Consider the following 21,913-nt stretch of genomic DNA (forward strand, 5'->3'; position numbering starts at 1 on the left):
AGAAGGCTGAACCAAAACTACACCTCACCTAGGGATCAGCCCACATTCTCTTAACCCTTTTTTCTTGATCTCATCCTCCTACCCCTGCCCTAACTTTTTAATACTTGGATTATTATGTCCTGATTTTTGTCTAGTAGCTACCTGCTTCTAGAATCAGGATCTGAAACCCAGAAACCTCATTAAGCTGGGCTCTGTTTAAACTACCTAGTTGGTAATACAGAAAGAAGTACCTTTTTGTTGTTTTATACTGCACCATCCACACTGGTGAGAGAAATTCATAACCAGGCACTCAGATATACTTCAGTTATCCCCCTGTGGCCTAGGAAAATGAGTGGAGTAACAAGATTTTCTTTGGATTTTTGTTAGAGGCACTGTTAAAAAACAATTTTATTGGTAACTCCCATCTGTAGTTTTCATTTTGACATTTTTAAACATTCAGCTCAACATTAAAAGAAAGCTAGTTATAATTTAAGTAAAATGAAATTTATTTAAAAAAATATTTTCAGGAAGCTGCAGAATGGCTAATGAATGCTTCTTGATAAGCTTGTAGTGTTAATTCTATATATGCTCCCTTCTGTGCTTCTGTTTTTGCAAAGACCTGTTTAAATTTAAAAAAAGAAACTCTTAAGCAATAGAACATGTACTATTTATAGTTTTCCATTTCTGCATTAGCAAAGTCCCAGTTTAAAAAGTCTTCCAAGTTTCACAGTTTTTTTTTCTGATTATAAAATAAGCATACTACATGGACCAAAAAATAACATCCAATACAGTTCAAGCCACAGTAATTCTAAATACCAGAAGAATTCTAACATGGTTGCCATGTCTCTTACTTAGCTTGTTTTCAGAAAAAAATTAAAACCTGACATTGTACCCCCTGCTAGGTCAAAATGAAAATCATTAGATTTAAAAAAAAAAACACTTTATTTTCCCCAAAAGCATTTTGCTTTACCTGACCAATCACAGAAAACCAAAATTAGTACCATAGTTTCTCTCTACTCCTCCTAGGGGGTCCATCACTGGTCACTTTTATCCTTAGAACTGCTTTGCGGTATGGGTAAAATAATATTGGGAGAGAAGCCAGATCCACAAAACCATGTCTATTCTGAGCATTAGAAGTGATGAAAATTATACAGTGACAGAACTCTATGTAAGGCCATGGTTGGGAGAGGGAGGCAGCTCCAAAGTGCTAATGCAACTAAGACTTAGTAATAATACAGGCACCACCCTCTCCCCTTCTGGACAGGATTGTGACCGCCCTGAAGGACGGGAAGGTACACTGGGAACACGTGCTACCTGCTCCACACTGCCCTGCTCGTCACTTGATCCCCTCAAAGAACAAGGGGGCGGCTGCCCTACTATCTGAACTACTTGGGACTTTAGCGTGCAGCTCCTCCACTCCCATCCCATCTGTTTCTGTTATCCAGGCTGAAGAAATACGGGGCTCTGGTCACTGTTTCAAGATCACAAATGTTTAGCTACTATTAAATATGACCCACTTTAGAATCCTTCCCATCTCAATTAGCACCACACAACAGCCGGGTGAAAAAAGTCCCTTTACCTTAATTAAATGTACTCCCTCAGCAGCCTGCTCCTTGGCCTCCTGAGCCGACGGGCCATCTGGATGGAGCATGTGATACAGCTGGACCAAGCTGGTGGCATCATCCAGTCTAGGGTGAAAGGAATTACTGCTGTCAGTGGGTTTTCTTCATTTGCTTCATGGTTCTATAAAAATGTGTGCCAACTTAAAACTAAATTACACTTCAAACTTTCCTCGGGCCAGACATTTTTTAAGCCTTCAGGTTTTATACTTTCAAAGGCATTTTCAGAATACGGGCCAATTTAGGCTTTACTTCTACTCTGAGGTAGGCAGGCCGGGAATCAGTACAGGGAGTGCCCAATTTATGAAAGTGAATATATTCTAAGTGTGACTATATTCCTTTTGGAAACGGAGCATTACTTCTCATAGAAACAGCATTCTTAATGGTAGATGGCTGCCAGGCCAGCCCACTTCACCAGCAGCTAATAATGTCCTGTTACTCAGAGGGCAGGAATACTACCTTCCTCCCACATAAGCTGGAGGCTGGTGGTCAGGGGATGCTCAAAGCCACTTGCCTTTAAGTTCATTAGCAGTGAACTTATTGGCAGCTAACAAATTTTCATTAAGACTCTGAATTAGTGGGAAAATGCCTTTACAAGAGGCCTCCTAGGAGTCCAAGGAAAGACTCCCAGGCTACCTATCTATTCACAGGAACCAACTAGTTAAAAATTAGCATCCTAGTGAAGCCCATCTGAAATTGTGCACCGGAGTCAGAAGGAACGTCAGGTTCTACTTTTGCAATCTAGAATTCAGTCTTCTGGTTTGTACTTACCTTTTTAGAAACCTATAGACAACTTCTATCAGCAAAAACACCTCTTTAGCCTTCCCCAAACCAGTCACTGTCTTCTCACATAGTCAACACTTGCCCACCATTTGTCACCTCAAAGCTGAGGAGGTAACAACCTTTCTAAAATGCTTATGCTTTTGAGGTTATGCTGTGCACAATAGTGAGGTACTGGCTTCCAGTTGGGGGTAGAGGGATAAAGACATCCTAATTCAGTATTTCTCCCAGCCATCTCGTTAATTTTCTCTGCTTTACATCTGAGCTGGTGGATAAAGAGCGGAGTGATCGTGAGAGTAAAGAATTTCTCAAGCCATGGTGACCTTAGAGAAATGCTCTAGGCTTATCCCAAGGCCCATCCACTCCAAGGCCATCCTCTGGGAGAAATGAGAAATCAGAGCTGTTCATATAGTAAAACTTTCCAGGGAAAAAAATTCAAACATGTTCATTACAAATGTATTGCTTGTTATAATCTAACAAAGTCCAATAAACATGGCAACAAAATTACCCAAATAAAAAATAAAATTCCCTTTAGAGCTTAGGCATGTGGTCCTGTTAGGAGCTTAAATGGGTTTCTATATATATATTTAGATTCCATTTAGGGCTTTATTACATTCATGCTAAAGTATAATGCCTGCATCTTACTAAACAAGTTAGCTTAACACCTAGCCATATTTGAAAATAAGAGCAAATAAGTTTCCATGTTCAAACATTTTAAAAGAGTCTCAACCACACACCAACAGTGGGACTTAATTAAGTCTGAAATAAATATGAGCCAAATCCCAGTTCTGCCTTGTTTCATTCAGTGAGGATGTGCACCCTCTACTGTCCGGTCTGAGATTTGCAGCACATTGTCCGGGTCAGAAACCACACAGGAATGGTTTTACTTAATGTGGAGCAGGAAAGATTACTCAAAACTCCCTCCCAGTATACAAATAAACTGCTTCAAATGTAAAGCTTAAATATGGTAATGAGTATTACTATAATATATATTACTACACTTTGATAAAGAACTTTGATTTTCAGTTACACATTTTTTACGAAAATGTTACATGTCTTTAAAATAAAAAAATTTCAGAATGATTCCATCTTAAAAACCTTATAAGAAAATTCGTTCACAGGAGATGTCACTGCCAACCGGCCCCCTGCTTATGTGGGATGAGGTTATGTGTCTGCCCTCTGAACTGGGTTACAACACACTTGCTAGTAAAGTAGGCTGGCCTGAAGTCATCAACCATTAGGAATGCTGCTTCTATGAGAAATAGTGCTCTGGTTCCAAATATGGGCTGTATTTCTTAAAGAATGCCTGTGGCACCTTTTAGTTCCAAATGCCTTAAGAACTTTGTGTGAAGAACTTAGATGAGATTACGTGGAGGATACTCTGAGTCAAAGCTCCTCATAGTCTGAAGGTGGCAGTAATCCCTATAACCCTCTTGTAGTTCAGACTTTTGAGTCAGTCAAGGACTGCCTACTGACCTTACTACAACCATGCTGGTTTCTTTTCCTTGTCATCTTGGCATTTCTAATCCAACTGATAATCAAAAACAACATTCAGTTTCATCACAAGCTGTAAAGTACAGTTTCAGCTAGAACCTGGGAGCACACCAGTTAAAATACATGCATGTTAAAATACAACAGATATTCCAGGGGCGCCTGGGTGGCTCAGTCGGTTAAGCATCTGACTTCAGCTCAGGTCACGATCTCACAGTTTGCAGGTTTGAGCCCCGCATCAGGCTCTGTGCTGACAGCCTAGAACCTGGAGCCTGCTTCAGACTCTGTGTCTCCCTCTCTCTCTGTCCCTCCCCTGCTCATGCTCTAAAAAATAAACATTAAAAAAAAAACCACAACAGATATTCCTTGTTTCATGCAACTTTGGAAAACTAATTTTTTCAACATCTTAAAAGTCTTGCAAAAGCAAGGGACATTAAAAACAGTATTTTCATAAATTAAATGATGACTTTTACTGAAAAGCTCCAGTCCCACCAGAAAACAAGCACCTGTCAGAGTTTATGTCTTTACATTTCCTATTTAATCCCTTTTTGAGTCTCTGGAAAGTTCACTGATCCCCAGGAACTCTGGTGAGGCCCAGGATAAGTCAGTATCCAAGGTATATAATACAGATGCACTACCACGTATCTTTCAAAGAATCTAGCCTTGTTTAAACAACACAAAAGCAGGGGCGCCTAGGGGGCTCAGTTGGTTAAGCGTCCGACTTTGACTCAGGTCATGATCTCATAGTCTGTGAGTTTGAGCCCCGTGTCGGACTCTGTGCTGACAGTCTGGAGCCTAGTGCCTGCTTTGGATTCTGTGTCTCCCCGCCTCCCCCCCGCCCTGTCTCTCCCACTCTTGTGCTCTGTCTCTCTCAAAAATAAACATTAAAACAAAAACAAAAGCCACCAAAGCAAAGACTTGAGAAAACTGGATTGTGCTGGAAGAACAAACCCATAAACAAACGAGGTAAATGAAAGGTATTTATTATTGGACAATACACTGTCATCAATGGGGAAAAATAGCTTAAATACAGATTTACTATAATAGTTGTGAGAATTTCTTTTACTTACTAAGATTGTACTTACAAATCTCTCTGAATCTGGTCAATCAGTAAACCATCAATCTTTTTCTTATTTACGAAATACCAAGCCATTCCACCGAAGTGTCTTGTTGAGCGTAAAAGGTCGTACTTTCCATGTTTATCTATATCTTCGTAAGTCTGATGATGAATCTATCCACACAAAATGTAATTTTTCAGAAACATGAAAAAAAAAAGTGAGGATTACTGGATGCACATTTACTAACATGAGCATTGCCCAAAAGGTATCAGTAAACCAGGTCTACTGATACCCGCCTCCACTATCATTAACCAATAGGTATGGTTTAGACTGGCCCTCCACTGTGGAAGTGTGTGGCAGCCTGGAACAAGTTTGCCACACATTTACAGTCAGATCAATTACTTTTCAACAGCCGAGCACTACTCACGAAGCACCTATTACATATACTGGAGACCACTAGAAATAATAGACCACCACTATCTTGGTCACTAGGGGAAAAGAAAAGAAATCAAGAATGTTTTTTCACTCCTCCCTTTTTTCTCCTATCCCATCAACTGCTCCATTCTTACTAACTAATGTTCCTTCATTTCTTCCAGATTCATCTTGCATATGATAAATAGGGCATTTCTGTGTTCAAAAGGCTTTCAAAGGCCTTCTGACTAAAGTCCAGATTCTTGAGTCTAGCCTCTGAGGTCAAGTACGGCCCCTTTTACTTTTCTTTTTTTGTTTTTAAAAATTTTTTTTTCAACGTTTATTTATTTTTGGGACAGAGAGAGACAGAGCATGAACGGGGGAGGGGCAGAGAGAGAGGGAGACACAGAATTGGAAACAGGCTCCAGGCTCCGAGCCATCAGCCCAGAGCCTGACGCGGGGCTCGAACTCACGGACCGCGAGATCGTGACCTGGCTGAAGTCGGATGCTCAACCGACTGCGCCACCCAGGCGCCCCTCCCTTTTACTTTTCTAGCTTCATCTTGAACACCTCCCGTACACACTGTATGTACAAGCAAACCAGATGACTAGCCATTTGCAAGCACACTGTTTCCTACCCGTTTTTTTACACTGTTCCCCCTCCCTGCCTGAAACACCTCACTCAACTTCACCATGTTCCCTGCCCTTCTAGAACCCTGGTCAAGACCCCTATGAAGTCTTTCCTGAGAGCACTTTGTAATCTCTTAGCACCTAACATCTTAAACCCAAGGTGATAATTATCTGCATACTTATCTAGCACCCTTCTCCACAGTCAATGCCAGACTGCAGCTCTGACAGAGCACACCCGATCTTAGTTCGTGTCCTCGCCTATATTACCCACCACACTATCTCACACATGGGAGGCACTACGTGATTACTTACTGAATTGTAAGACACGCGACATTTTGGCAAATTTTAGCAAATGACTCTGTTCCTGTATGATAAAATGAAAAGAGAATAGGCTTTGCCTATTCAAGTTTGGGTCCTAAACTACCACCTACTAACTGTGCAACTTCCAGCAAGGTACTCAACTCTCCAAACTTAAATTCTCTCATCTGTAAGGGCTGCTGTAAGGATAAAACATCTGGTATACTTCAGGTACTCCATAAATGTTCAGGTATTTCTCTTTCCCTTGAATAAATCTTACTCATAACCATACTTAAGTCCATACTTTAGAAACTATAAAATATACTCACTTTGATATATTCAGCAGAATCAGGCTCAAACTGGGCAACACAGAGATTGAGGACATCAACATGCCGGTCCTGGCTGTACATGGTCTAAAACCACACAGCACAGATGGAATTAGATGAGATAAACATGAAAGCTCAACACCCGTCCTGATGCCATGACAGATGTACTCATCCACATCGGTGCCCAGTAAGAGGTAGGCAGAGATAATACAGGCTCCACAACTCACACCCACATTCAAATCCCAGCTAAGCCAATTGCAAGACTGATAACAGTGGTGGAGTCATCATTAGAAACACGTATCTGTCAGGAGTGCTGATTCGAAGGGGCACATGCACCCCAATGTCTGTAACAACACTATCAACAATAGCCCAATTATGGAAGAGCCCAAACGTCCACCGACTGATGAATGGATAAAGAAAATGTGGTATACATACAATGGAATATTACTCAGTGATCATAAAGAATGACATCCTGCCATTTGCAACAATGTGGGTGGAACTCGAGTGCATTATGCTAAATGAAATAAATCAGAGAAAGACAAACACGTGATTTCAACTCACATGTGGAATTTAAGAAACAAAACAGATGAACATTAGGGAAGGGAAGCAAAAATAATATAAAAACAGAGAGGGAGACAAACCATAAGGGACCCTTACATACAGAGAACAAACTGAGGGTTGATGGAGGGATGATGGGTGGGAGGATACGCTAAAAAGGTGAGAGGCATTAGGAGGACACTTGCTGGGATGAGCACTGGGTGTTATATGTAAGTGATGAATCACTAAATTCTATTCCTGAAACTAATACTAAACTATATGTTAACGAACTTGGATTTAAATTAAAAAAAAAAAAAAAAACAACAAAAACACAAAACCCTGCGTATCTGTGCTTATCAAAGCAGAATGCTCTACAGCACCAGAGCCAATATTCAACCAAGAAACCATCACCACTGACTCTACGAAAGCACAGTCACCTTACCTTAAGATTTTCTTCCTTGAAAATTACTGGTGTCAAAACCCTACGACCTTCTTTTGGGAAATAAACTTGTATCATCCTGTCCCGTTCTTCCCAAGAGGCTTTCCGTAGTGTGCCACTTGGTTCTCTGACAACAATAAAACGCTCCTGAAATAGAAAACATAATCAAGAATGAGTTTCTGAAGACTTATTTTTAGTTCCAGTGTTCCATTAAGCACCATTATATGAATAATTTGCAATCAAAATATAAAATGCAACTGGGAGACATAAAATGCAATGGTCTATGATTTCAATAATGTTAAACCTCAAAGACTTGGCAAGATTTGATACTTCCTTCACTAATCACTGCTCTGCCTCTGACATCAGAAATCTAAAATGAACGTATTTACTAAGTGCCAACCATGGTCCTAAAGTGAGCTCAATACATAAAATGATTCAACTAAAAAAAACTGATCAGAGATTCATCTAAATCCATTTCAGAGGAAAGAAGTACTATGAGACCTTTCAAACTGTTTCATTTCCCCATTCCAAAGTCTCACTGAAACAGACTTTATTTACTTTCTGATCTACTTCTAAAGTCCCTGGGATAAAAGGAACAAACCCAAGAATGTGGAGTCTTAATTCCTCACCTGTGTAATTCCTTATAGTGACAGGAGACATAAATGTGTCAGAGACTGTCTCCCTGCTTCCGGCCTCTTCACTTTTCCAACTACCAAATCCCAGGCCATGAGATGTCTTCCCTCTGAATTCCACCCACTGTGTGTGCCACTCAGTGGGCAATTTATCATGTGCAAGATTCCTGACACTGCTCAGATACTGTTAGAAAACTTAAAATGGGCAGGAGCTATGGATTATAATTCTTCACAACACCCGGTGACTTACAAAGAACTTTGCACATCGCAGATACTTGATATACATCTGATTAATGTTTAAATTAACTGACTTTCACCTTTTCAGAGATGTGAGAGTCTCTGAATGTGTTTTGAGGATAATAAAAACTTTCATCAAGTACTGCAAACAGAAAAAAATAGCAGATGCCTAAATAACACAATTATTTCTCAAAAGGACTAAGGTAATTTGAATTCTAAGTTCCTCTCTCAAGTTATAAAATGCTCCCATAAACAGCCTTCAAAGCACTGCAAACGTATAATAAAGCAGCCCAAAGCAAAAATTTTAATTAAAATGAAACTCTGAGATCCTTGTTCATCAGGTCAGGCATACAGACAGTTGATGTACACAGACATGGACACTGCTCGAATCATGTCTTCTAACCATAATCATACATGATAAAAAGAATAACGTGGTGTGGCCCTTCCCCCAACTATAGCGTTACGTAGTACTCTAGTGCATTTTTTGGGCTAAATTATAAATCGCTCTTGTTTCACTCTTAATTGAAAAGGCTCAAACACAGTTCCCTTTTGGAACTGGTCATCAAGGGAAGAGGAGCTAGAGAATAAAAACCACAATAGAAGAAGCAGTGGTATCTGAGAATTATCTGGGGAAACCTGTCACTCTTGCCGCAAATTCTGAAGAGCAAATATCCTTTGGGCAGTCTGGGTTTTTCTGGCATCCTCAAGAATTTACAGGAAAGAAAAATGTTTCAGCTTAGGAAGTCAGTCTAACTTGGGCAGAAAGAATCCCCTTCTGCCACTGCCTTGAAGATTTCTGCCTATTTGTGGCTTAGGGGTGGGTTTCTGTCTGTAAACCCCTCGTTCTGTCTCAGCACACCTTTCTCTGCAGTCAATCTGGAATATACTGAGTCCATAATCTGTAGGGAAATGGTAACATGATGATGTGGGACTGGTCTGCATTTCTCTTCTTCCTTATGCTGGGCTGGATCTTCCGGAAGGGTCTCACCCAGTCACAGGAATTCTGGTTTGGAAGATTCAGAGATAGCTGGGTCACAGTGATGTCAACCCTCGTTCCTCAGGTCCAACCGCACATATTTCAAAGAAAGATCATTTTGCAGTTAGATATATACTCACCCGGTGTGGTATGCTATACGATATATCAGTAAACACATATTTGGCTGTTTCCGTTCCTTCCAAAATTTTATCTTCAGCTAACACGTCGTTTATTGGCGCTCGTTCTTCCAGAACCGGTGGCATTTTTAATCGTACTTTAGCTGCCTCAACTGCCTTTCTTGTAGCCTAATGAAATAACACATTTCTTGAGGAAAGCTACAAGGTTACAGACAAGAAGGATCATCTGACAAAAGCAGATACTGATATAAAATGCCAAGGACTGCGAAGAGAAAAAGCTGTAGCCACGATTCAGTGAGTGAAAAGGCCCCTGCACCCTGGCTTTTGCCTCTCCGCTGTGACTGAGAGCACCACCTACAGACTCAACCATTCTCAACACAGCAAAAGACGCTCGGAGACCGAGCTGGGCTACAAAAGCTGCTTAAAATTAAAGAAAGGATTTCATTTATTGTGTACATACTATGTACCATATATTGTTTACATACTCTGAAAATATTTGGCTCATTTAATGCCCACAACTACCTAATGAGCTAGCTGACACTGTTATTCCATGGAAGAGAAAATAAAGGCACACAAATGTTAAGTAAATTGCTAAGTTGCAACACTGGGACTTGAACCCTGGCAACTCAGCTCCAAATCCCACGCTCTTAACCACTGACCACAGTGCTCCATGCCACACAGTTAGCAATGATTACCTCTGAGAAGTGCAAAGAGGACCTTTTACTCATGTGATATACTATTGGATATCTGAATGTTTTGCTCTGACTATAATGGGCAATAATGCTTCACATATTCACACATGAAAGCATTTTCCACAAAGCACTCAATACGCATGACTCCAGGAGGACCCTGGTAGCTTAGAGTAGGATGTGCTTCAGCAGGATCTCATAATCCCACGAAAGCATCAGCTTCAAAGCAGCTCACAGCAGAGGCTTCTGAGGAAAGAAGCTGAAGCAGGCAGGACAAAGAAAAGACACTCGAGCAGGTTTGGGAGCAGAGGAGGAGCTCTGTTTGGACACACAGGCCTGACCCACGTGCCCCCATCTGCCTAATTTCAGCCACACTCCCTGCTCCTATCTGCCTGCCTGATCCCATTTCTCTTCTCAGTCTGTGCCTGGAACTCCCATCATGAGCATCTATGGAAGAGCAGCTCTCAGCATCCAGGGGGGCCTGTGGAAATCTAATTTAACCCTTGAAAGAAAAGTATCCTGCCCATATGTCTGCATTCACGTACTTCTTCCAACTGTGCCTGGGTCATCAGCTTATAGGTTGGTGGCTTCAGTTCTTGTACAGCTGGTTTAAAAATCTTCTGCAGATTCAAGCCTGTCATCTTGATGAGTATGTTTTGGACTTCCTCATCCATAAATGTAGGTTTCTTGATCTCTGAGCTACCAGATTCTGTTAAAATGGATTGTAGTAAATAATAAGATGGTAAAAATGACAAGTCAATGAGACCTCAAAACAGAAAAGTTAATAGAAATGATGAACAAAGTGTCTACCTCAGTATGCATAATGTTAATCCCTATGAAATCCATTCATCCATTCCTTGATAAAATTTACTGACCACTTACAATGATTAAGAATACTGGAAAAAGGCACTCAATCTAGTGGAAAAGCAACATAAAAAACTAATTAATCTGGGGCACCTGGCTGGCTCAGTCAGTAGAGCATGCAACTCTTGATCTTGGAGTTGTGAGTTCGATCCCCATGTTGCGTGTGGAGATTACTTAAAGGTAAAATTTTTAAACTAAGTAATGTAATAATGTTAATCATAATAACTTACAGAGTTGTCTCCTATACGTCAGGCATTACACATATTTTCAGGAATGTTTACAACAACCCACAAAATAGGTATTGATATCTCAATTTTATAAATGAGGACACTGGAGCCTCCTTAAAGACAACTAGCTATTAAGTGACAGAGTCAGGATTTAAACCAAAGTTTGTTTCCAGAGCCTAGATCAGCTCTAGTCTCTCATGGTGGCCCCCAGTGCAAGTGCCATATACATACTCTTGGAGCAGAGATGGACACGGCAGGGTCAAAGAAGGCTTCCCAAGGGCCTGAACAGCACAGAGAATCAAGGGAAGGAAATTCCAAGCTAAGGGGCTGCAACTAGGAAACACAGGCTTGGATTACGATGTGGGACTGAAAAGGCCAAGTGGGTGTCATGGAAGAGGCTTGGACAGGAGAGGAAACCAGATATCATCTCTGCCTTATACAGTTTGCCTATCCATTTGCCTAACTTCCCCTGTTCCATTTCCATTAGGGAAAAAAAAAAAAAAGAGAGACAGAAAAAAAAGAGAGGAAATAAGTACCATTCCTTCCCAGCCACCTCTTCCTCTGCTAGTCCTGTACATGCTGATTCCCCTAAAAATCCTTCTCTTCTCCCTTCCTATATTCTCTCTGGATGATATCCTAGCAATATAACTTCAATTACTTCTTTTTTTTTTCAAGTTTTTAAAATTTATTTATGAGAGAGAGAGAGAGAGAGCATGAGTTGGGGAGAGGCAGAGAGAGAGAGGGAGACACAGAATCTGAAGCAGGCCTCAGGCTCTGAGCTGTCAGCAGAGAGCCCGTTGCGAGGCTCGAACTCACAGACCATGAGATCATGACCTGAGCTGAAGTTAGATGCTCAACCAACTGAGCCACCTGGGCACTCCAACTTTAATTACTTCTATATGCTGGTGACTCTAAAATCTGAATCTTCAGTCAAGATCATCCTCCAACCACCTAACCCATGGACATCTCACTTGCACTCCAGTACTGCCAAAGCAGAACCCATCAACTTTCTCCCTTCTTAAACCTGCTTTTCCTATTGTTCCTTATCTTAGCAGCATCCATAGGTCATGTGGGCCTGAAATCTCACAGTCATTCCTGACTTCTTTCCTCTCTACATCTAGCCAAAGAGCAGTAATAACAGCAACAGCAATGATAACAAATAACATTTGTTAGGTGCTTACTATATACAGTACTTACTGAGCTAAAAATGTTACATATTCAGCACATTTAATCTTCACAACCCCAGCAATACCATAATTATCCCCGTTTTACAAAAAAAGCACACTAACACAGAACATACTGCCTGTTATACCTCATAAATCTCTCTAATCCTCCATTTTCCACTGCCACTACTCTGATCAAGGCCATCCTCATCTCTTGCCTTTGCCTCCTAACCAGTCTCCCTGACTCCAAGAATGACTCAGACTCCATTCTGACACCACTGTAGACCAATGTTCACAGAACAACCAGAGTAATCTCTTAAAAACGCAGTCAAAACAACAGGAAAGATTAACAAAACTAAGAGCTGGTTATTTGAAAAGGTAGGAAAATTCACAAACCTTTAGCTACACTAAGGAAGGAAAAAAAACAAAGGACCCAAATCAACAAAATTATAAATGAAAAAGGAGACATTACAACTCATACTACAGAAATATAAAGGATCCTAAAAGGCTAATGTGAACAATTACATGGCAAAAAACTGGACAACCTAGAAGAAATGGAAAAATTCTTAAAAACATATGCCCCACCAAGACTGAGGAAGAAACAGAAAATCTGAACACACCAATTACTACTAAGGAGGTTCAATCAGCAATAATAAATGTCCCAACAAAGAAAAGGCCAGTACCAGATGGCATCACAGGTGAATTTTACCAAACATTCAAAGAAGAATTCCTGCCAATCCTTCTTAAACTCCTCCAAAAAACTGAACAGGAGGGAACACTCCCAAACTCATTTTACGAAGCCAGCACTATCCTGATACCAAAGCCAGACTCTACAGCCATACCACCCTGAACACACCCAATCTGGTCTGGTATCAAAGCTAGAAAAGGACACCAGCAGAAACTACAGGCCAATATTCCTGATAACTATGGATGTAAAATTTCTCAATAAAATACTTGCAAACCAAATTCAGCAGCACATTAAAAAGATCATTCACCATGATTAAGTGGAATTTATCCCTGGGATGCAAGGATGGTTTGACATACACAAATCAATGTGATACATGGCACTAACAGAATGACAGAAAAATCATATAATCGTTTCAACAGATGCAGAAAAAGCATTTGACAAATTTCAACATTGGTTCATGATAAAAGCTCTTAACAAATTAGGTAGGGAAGGAACATACCTTAACATAATAAAGGCTATATATATGCTAAACCCACAGTTACCATGAAAGACTGAAAGCCTTTCCTCTAAGTTCAGGAATAAGACAAGGATGTCTCCTATTCAACATAATGCTTCAAGTCCTAGCCAATCAATTAGGCAAGAAAAAGAAAAGGTTCTCAGAATTGGAAAAGAACAAGTAAAACTGTATCTAATTGCAGACGATAGGATTTTGTATGTAGAAAATCCTAAAAACTCCACAAAACAAAACAAAACAAAAACTATTAGATCTAATCAGCAAATTCAGTAAAGTTGCAGGATACAAAATTAACATTTAAAAATCAGTAGCATTTCTATACTAACAGCAAGTTATGTGAAAAAGAAAGAAAGCAATCCCATCGACAACAGTATCAAAAACAATAAAATACTTAGGAATAAATTTAGCCAAGGAGGCAAAAGATCTCTATATTGAAAACTAAAAGACAATGATGAAAGAAATCAGAGGAGGATGCAGGGAAGATGGTGGAGTGGCAGGATCCTGAGCTCACCTCACCCCAAGGATGCACAGAGGCAACAACTACATGTATGGCAACTAACCCTGAAAATGACCTGAAGCCTGGCAGAACAGATCTCCCACAGCTGGTTGTAGAAATAAGGCCACATCAAAAAGGGTAGGATGGGTGGAAACACAGTCAGTAATCAAACCCCTGGCTCAACTAACCAAAAACAAGAAGGATATCACGAGCACAGAGGAGCAAGAAGATCAGACTCCTAGACTGGACTCCTTCCCAGACCCACACTGGGAAAAGGAGTCCCCACAAGATCTGGCTTCGAAAATGAGTGGTGCTGATTTTAAACTCTGAGACAGCCAGAGGTTAAAAAACCTGAGACCCAGCATGCTAAGTAACTCACCACAGACACAGCACAAAAGCAGCAGTTGGAAAAGCACCTGGGGCATATGTGAAAGATAGGTATGGACGAAGCTGAGGACGTGTGCCAGAAAGACAGGAATCTTCAGGAAACTTCCTGGGAACAAAAGTGATGGTGGTGCCATTTTTCTTGCCCTCCCCAAGCCTAGACGGCCAGACTCTTGACGGAGCCTGTTCTAACACACTCTTCATCTACCTTGCTAGCAGCATGTGCCTTGCCTCAGTGTTGCCCCGTGGACCTGTCCCACCCAACCCACCTGCCTTGGTAGGCACCCCTCCAAAGCAATTCCTGCCACGGGGAGTGGGGGAGATAGTCCCACACACCAGCATGTGTTCAATTCCTGCCAGCCAGGCCTCTTACTGCCTGCATGGGGAACAAACCCTGCCCCCTTCAGCTGTCGCAACGACTAACTGGAAACAACCAGGCTACCTACCAGCAAGCCCATGGCAGCCGCAGCCAGGCCTTTCAACAGGACAGTACACTGCCCACTGTGCCTGCGGCAAATGAAGCAGGACATGGAGCCCACTGAGCTAAGGGCCAGCCCAACCCGTCAGGATGCCCACAGAAATTGTGCCCTAGCCACAAAATGAGGACACACACAGTCCACACAGGGGACACTCCTGGAGCATGTGGTCTGGTGACAAGAAGGGATTGTGCTACAGGGCACCACAGGACCTCTTCTACACAAGGATACTACTTTAGAGATCAGGAGACATATCTACCTGATACACAGAAACAAATACAGAGAGTGAGAAAAAAATGAGGAGACTGAAGAATATGTCCACAAGGAAAGAACAAGACAAAAATTACAAAAAAGAACTAAACAAAATAGAGACAAGGAATATGCCTAATAAAAAGATCAAAGTAACAATTATAAAGATACCCAACCAGACTTGAGACAGAGGAATAGATGAATTCACAACTTCAACAAAGAGATAGAAAATATAAAAAATAATCAATGAGAGTTGAAGAATACAATAACTGAAAGAACAAATACACGAGAGGGAATCAACAGCAGATTACAGAATGCAGAAAAATGGATCAGTGATCTGGAAGACAGTGTAATGGAAAACAACCAACCTAAATAGCAAAAAGAAAAAAATAACAAAAAGTAAGAATAGGTTAAGGGACCTCTATAACATCATGAAGCACAGTAACATAGTACTATAGGGATCTCAGAAGAAAAAGAGAGACAGAAAGGGGCAGAAAACTTATTTAAAGAAGTAATCGCTGAAAATCTCCCTAATCTGGGAACACATTCAGGTTCAGAAAACACAAAAATCCCCAAACACGATGAACCAAAAAAAGTCCACACCATGACATATAATTAAAATGAAAGAACTTGCAATAAAGAGAGAATATTAAAAGCAGCAAGAGCAAACAATTACACACAAGGGAACTCCCATAATGTTATCACCTAATTTTTCAGCAAATAATCTGAAGGTCATAAAGGAATGGCAGGACATATTCAAAGTGCTGAAAGGAAAAAATTTACAACCAAGAATGCTCTACCCAGCAAAATTATCTATCACTCAGAATTGGAGAGATCAAGAGTTACCCAGACGAACAAAAATTAAAGTTCATCACCACTAAATCATCTTTACAAGAAGTGTTAAAGAGAATCCTTTAAGTGGTTAAAAAAAAAAAGACAATAACTACAATTCAGAAAATTGTGAAAGGAAAAAATTTCACTGGTAAGAGCAAACATATAGTAAGTAGGACATTAATCACTTATAAAGCCACTATGGAAGTTAAAACACAAAAGCAGTAAAATCACCTATATCTACAAAAATTAAAAGAAATATTAGGGATATACAAAATAAAAAGATGTAAAATATGACATCATACATATATAAAACATGGAGAAAAAATGTAAAACATAGTACTTTCAGAATGTGTTCAAACTTAAGCAACCATCACCTTAATAATAGGGACTGCTATACATATGTGATGTTATATATACACCCCTGGTAACCACAAATCAAGAACCTGTAATACACACACACACAAAAAAGGGAAAAAAAACATGACAGTAAAGAAAGCCACCAAACAACAAGACAGCAAAAGAAGAAAGGAACAGAGAAGAGCTAAAAAAAACCACCAGAAAACAATTATTAAAATGGCAATAAGTACAATACCTATCAATAATTACTTTACATGTAAATGGAGTAAATGCTCCAAACAAAAGATACAGGGTGCAGATGGATTAAAAAAAAAATTAAAAAAAAAAGACCCATCTATGCGCTGCCTACAAGAGACTCACTGCAGAACTCAAGATACACAGAGACTGAAAGTGAAATGATGGGAAAAGATATCCCATGCAAATGGAAGAAAAAAAAATAGTAATATTTACATCAGACAAAATAGACTTCAAAACTAAGACTGTAGCAAGAAACAAGGAATTACATAATGATAAAGGGATCACTCCCATGAAAAGATATAATTGTAAATATCTATGCACCCAACATTGAGGCACTTAAATACATAAAGTAAATATTAATAGACATACAGAGAGAAACTAACAATAATAAAATAATAGCAAGGCACTTTAACACCACTTTTACATCAATGGATGGAACATCCAGTAAGAAAATCAGTAAGAAAACAATGTTCTTGAATGACAGTTTAGACCAGATGAACTTAGAACATGTATACATAATATTCTATCCAAAAACAACAGAATACACATTATTTTCAAGCGCACATGGTACATTCTCCAGGTTAGATCACATGTTAAGACTACAAAACAAGTCTCAATAAATTTAAGACTGAATCATATCGTGCATCTTTCCCAACCATAACAGTATAAAACTAGAAATCGACTAAAAGAAAAAAAATGAAAAAAACAAAACAAAACAAAAAAACACGAACACATGGAGGCTAAGCAACATGCTCCTGAACAACCAATGGTCAACAAAGAAATCAAAAAGAAAGATATGGAGACAAATGAAAATGGTAACACAACAGCCGCAAATCTTTGGAGCACGACAAAAGCAGTTCTAAGAAGGGAATTTATAGGAATACAGTCCTACCAAAGAAATAAGAAAAATATCAAATAAACAATCTAACCTTCTACCTGAAGGAAACTAGAAAAAGAACAAGGCCAACATTAGAAGGAATAAAATAAAAAAATTTAGAGCAGAAATAAATGAAACAGAATAAAAAATAGAAAAGACCACTGAAACCAAGAGCTGGTTCACTGAAAAGATAAGCAAAATTGATAAACGTATAGCTAGACTCATCAAGAAAAAAAAAAGGACCCAAATCAGAATTAAAAGAGAAGTAACAACCAGCACCACAATACAAAGGATTATAAGAGACTACTACGAAAAATTATATGACAACCTAGTAGAAATGGGTAAGTTTCCAAAAATATAACAATCTTCCAAAACTGAAGCAGGTAACAATAGAAAATGTGAACAGACCCCTTACAAGTGATAAAGTTAAACCACAATTTAAAAACAACAACAAAGTCCAGACCAGATGGATTCACAGGTGAATTCCACCAAACTTGTAAAGAAGAGTTAGTACCCATTCTCCTCAAACTATTCCAAAATAATAGGGGCCCCTGGGTGGCTCAGTGGGTTAAGCATCCGACTTGATCTCAGCTCAGATCTTGATTTTAGGGTCATGAGTTCAAGCCCTACATTAGGCTCTACACTACATATATAACCTACTTTAAGAAAAAAAAAAAAAAGTAGAAGAGGAAAGAAAGCTTCCAAATACATTCTGTGAGGCCAGCACTACCCTAATACCAAAACCAGAAAGAAAAGAAAAGAAATACAACCACAGGACAATATCCCTGGTGAACCCACCCTTATGTCGTCAATTAATCTACCACAAAGGAGGCAAGAATATACAATGGAGAAAAAAACAGTCTCTTCCATAAATGATACTGGGAAAACTGGATATCTACATGCAAAAGAATGAAAGTGAGTCACTTTCTTACACCATACACAAAAATAAACTAAAAATGGATTAAAGGCATAACTCCTACAAAAAAAAAAAAAAAAAGAAAGAAAGAGGGGCGCCTGGGTGGCTCAGTCGGTTGAGGTCATGATCTCGTGGTTTGTGAGTTCCAGCCCCGCGTCAGGCTCCGTGCTGACAGTTCAGAGCCTGGAGCCTGCTTTGGATTCTGTGTCTACCTCTCTCTCTCTCTCTCTGCCCCTCCCCCTGCTCATACTCTGTCTCTCTCTCTCTCTCTCTCTCAAAAATGAATAAACTTAAAAAAAAATTAAAAAAAAAAAAAAAGGCAGTAATTCCTCTGACATCAGCCATGGCAACATTTGTCTAGATAGAACTCTTCAGGAAAGGGAAACAAAAGCAAACAAACTACTGGAACTTCATCAAAATAAAAAGCTTTTGCACAGCAAAGAAAACCACCAACAAATGAAAAGGCAACCTACTAAATGGAAGAATGCAAATGATAAATCAGATAAGGGATTAATATCCAAAATATATAAAGAAGGTAATACAACTCAACACCAAAAAAGCAAATAATCTGATTAAAAATGGGCCGAACACCTGAACAGACATCTTTCCAAAGAAGACATACAGATAGCCAACAGACACGTGAGAAGATGCTCAATATCCCTAATCATCAGGGAAATGCCAATCAAAACCACATTGAGATAATACCTTACACCTGTCATAATGACTAGACTCAAAAAGACAAGCAACAAATGTTGGCAAGGATGTGAAGGAAAAGGAACTCTAGCGCAATGCTGACGGGAATGTAAACTGGTGCAGCCACTGTGAAAACAAGTATGGAGGTTCCTGAAAAAACTAAAAATAGAAATACCATATGACCCAGTTAATTCCACTATACTGGTTATTTATCAAAAAAAGCCAAAACACTAATTTGAAAAGATATATGTGCCCCTATGTTCAAAGCAGCATTATTTACAACAGCCACAATATGGAGACAACTAAGTATCCATCAATGGATAATAAAGTTGTGGGGTGTGTGTGTATGTGTGTGTGTGTGTGTGTGTGCATGCACACGCATGTAAAAGAATATTATTTGACCACAAAAAAGGAGGAAATCATGCCATTGGGGACAACATGGATGGATTGTGAAGGCATTATGCCAAGTGAAATAAGTCGAGCAGAGAAAGACAAATACTGTATGATCTCAACTACATGTGGAATCTTAAAACAAACAAAAACTCACAGAAAAAGAGATCGGGGGTGCCTGGGTGGCTAGGTCAGTTAAGCGTCTGACCCTTGATTTCAGCTCAGGTCATGATCTCATGATTTGTGGGACCAAGACCCACATCTGGCTCTACGCTGACAGCACAGAGCCTGCTTGAGATTCTCTCCCACTCATGGGTTCTCTCTCTCTCTCTCTCTCAAAATAAATATTTAAAAGGAAAAAAGAAAATGAGATCAAACTTGTGGTCTTATGGTTACCAGATGAAGGGGTAGGAGGAGGGGGAATTGGAAGAAGGTGGTCAAAAGAGACAAACTTCCAGCCAAAAGATAAATAAGAACTAGGGATGCAGTGTACAACATGATAAAAACTGTTAACACTGCTGAAAAGCATATATGAAGGTTGTTAAGAAAGTAAATCCTAAGAGTTCTTACCACAGGGGAAAAAATGTTTTTTGCTTTTCTTTGTATCTACAGGGGAGAAAATATGTAAACTAATCTTGCTGTAGTAATAATTCATGACATATGAATTTCACAACATATTATCACTGTGTTGTACACCTTAAACTTATACAATGCTGTATGTTAATTGTATCTCAATAAAACAAAAAAAATTTTAAATATGATCAAGATCATGCATGCTTGAAACTCACCAATGACTTCCAATATCATTTAGAAAAAAAAACTAAGGCAGTCTGCTTTCTCACTGCATCCCCCACTAAACAACGTGCTCCCCCAAAGGCCAGAACCCTGTCTTATACTCATCTCTAACACCCAGGTCACTTAAAGCACCTGGCAGACAATATGTGCTCAGCACTATTCTCTCAGGCCGTCTCACCCATTCCCCCAGCTTGAGTTACCACTTTCACCAGATGTTTCTCACTTCAGATACGACTGCGTATTAGATACCTACACTAGAATTTCAAAAGCACCTCAAATTTAACATGTGCAAAACAGACGTTTAGTTCTGCCTTCCTGCCAAGCTCATCTCATCTACTCCTGCCTCTTCTTCCCTCACCTCCCTACCTGTTCCTACAATTTCTCTGTCTTGGTATAAATGGGATTATTCTCCACTCAACTGTGCAAGCCAGAAACCTGAGAAGCAACACTGATTTCTCCTTTTAAACTTAGAGCCAAAGCCATAACGAACCCTTATCAATCCTACCTAAAACATGGGTTTCCAAACTACCTGTATTTCAGTCTCATTTCTGGACTTTTGCTTATGCTGTTTCCTCTGCCTGAAATGCTTCCTGTTTTCTCCCTATAGCGTGGTTAGCCAGGTCTCAGCGTTCGTCATCATCTCCAGGAACCCTTCCCTGCCCCTTCCAACCTAGTTTGAGCGCTACTCTTATGTGCGATCCCCTATCCACAGCCTGGGTCACACTACACTGCCACCTCCCCCTTGGGCCACGAGTTCCCTCAAAGTTTAGTTGGCCGTTTCCCCAAACGTAGCTGTGCTTTGCAAGGAACCGAACTCAGGCACTGTTAGTTAAGTGAGTGAAGAATTACAAAGGTGGGCGATAACAGACCCTTCAGGTACAAGGTACAGAAGGAAGCCGGCTGGGTCTAAGGGAGCACTGCTAGAGGAGCCGGGGACTGGGATGAGGGGGTGGGGCCCGCGTGGTTCTCGCCAGCCAGAAGGACACTCTGGGTCTCCCAGGAAAACGCGCCAGCGGACGTCTGACAGGTCACTTACCCGCCTCAGAGGCAAGCCGACGGCATGGCAACCCCGCCCCGCAGGGCCTGGGCAGCGGCTGGAGCAGGGTGCCGAGATGGAGCCGAGTTCGGGCCGGGAAAGAGACCCGCTCGGTGTTCCGAGTACCTGTCAGGAGGCCCCACAGCGACACAGACGCTCTGAGGGTCGCCATGATTATCCGGGGCCATCTGCGCCGGAAGTGGCTGTGAGCCATTTCGGGTCTCGCGCACTTCGCGCGGCATTCTGGGAAATGTAGTCTGGTTGCGGGAGGTGGGAGGCGAAGCTGCGCAGCTTTACGATTTTCTTGTAACCCGCTTCTTACCACGTGGAAAATGTTCGTGTCCTGTGTATGCATACAGCCAAAGGTAAAACGTACAACATCTGCCTTATATATTTTTTCCTGGACCCTTTCCTTCGGTTTCCATGGCTCTAACCGATTTCCATGGCCTGCCCAAACCTTTTCTCCATGCCCCAGGTTTA

General features: G+C 40.4%; 1 protein-coding gene across 1 annotated transcript; it reads right to left on the reverse strand.

Annotated features, from left to right (window-relative positions):
- Positions 1-461: 461 nt before the first annotated feature.
- On the reverse strand, positions 462-21,662 carry MRPS22 (mitochondrial ribosomal protein S22). The gene is made up of 8 exons (XM_045503487.1): positions 21,434-21,662; positions 10,783-10,946; positions 9,552-9,716; positions 7,570-7,713; positions 6,594-6,677; positions 4,955-5,100; positions 1,559-1,667; positions 462-598 (listed from the first exon to the last, which is right to left on the reverse strand). The coding sequence occupies exons 1-8, from the start codon at positions 21,645-21,647 to the stop codon at positions 503-505; spliced, it is 1,122 nt and encodes a 373-aa protein (XP_045359443.1). The 5' UTR covers positions 21,648-21,662; the 3' UTR covers positions 462-502.
- Positions 21,663-21,913: the final 251 nt, after the last annotated feature.

Source organism: Leopardus geoffroyi, chromosome C2 (assembly GCF_018350155.1).
Source record: "Leopardus geoffroyi isolate Oge1 chromosome C2, O.geoffroyi_Oge1_pat1.0, whole genome shotgun sequence".
Taxonomy (NCBI): domain Eukaryota; kingdom Metazoa; phylum Chordata; class Mammalia; order Carnivora; family Felidae; genus Leopardus; species Leopardus geoffroyi.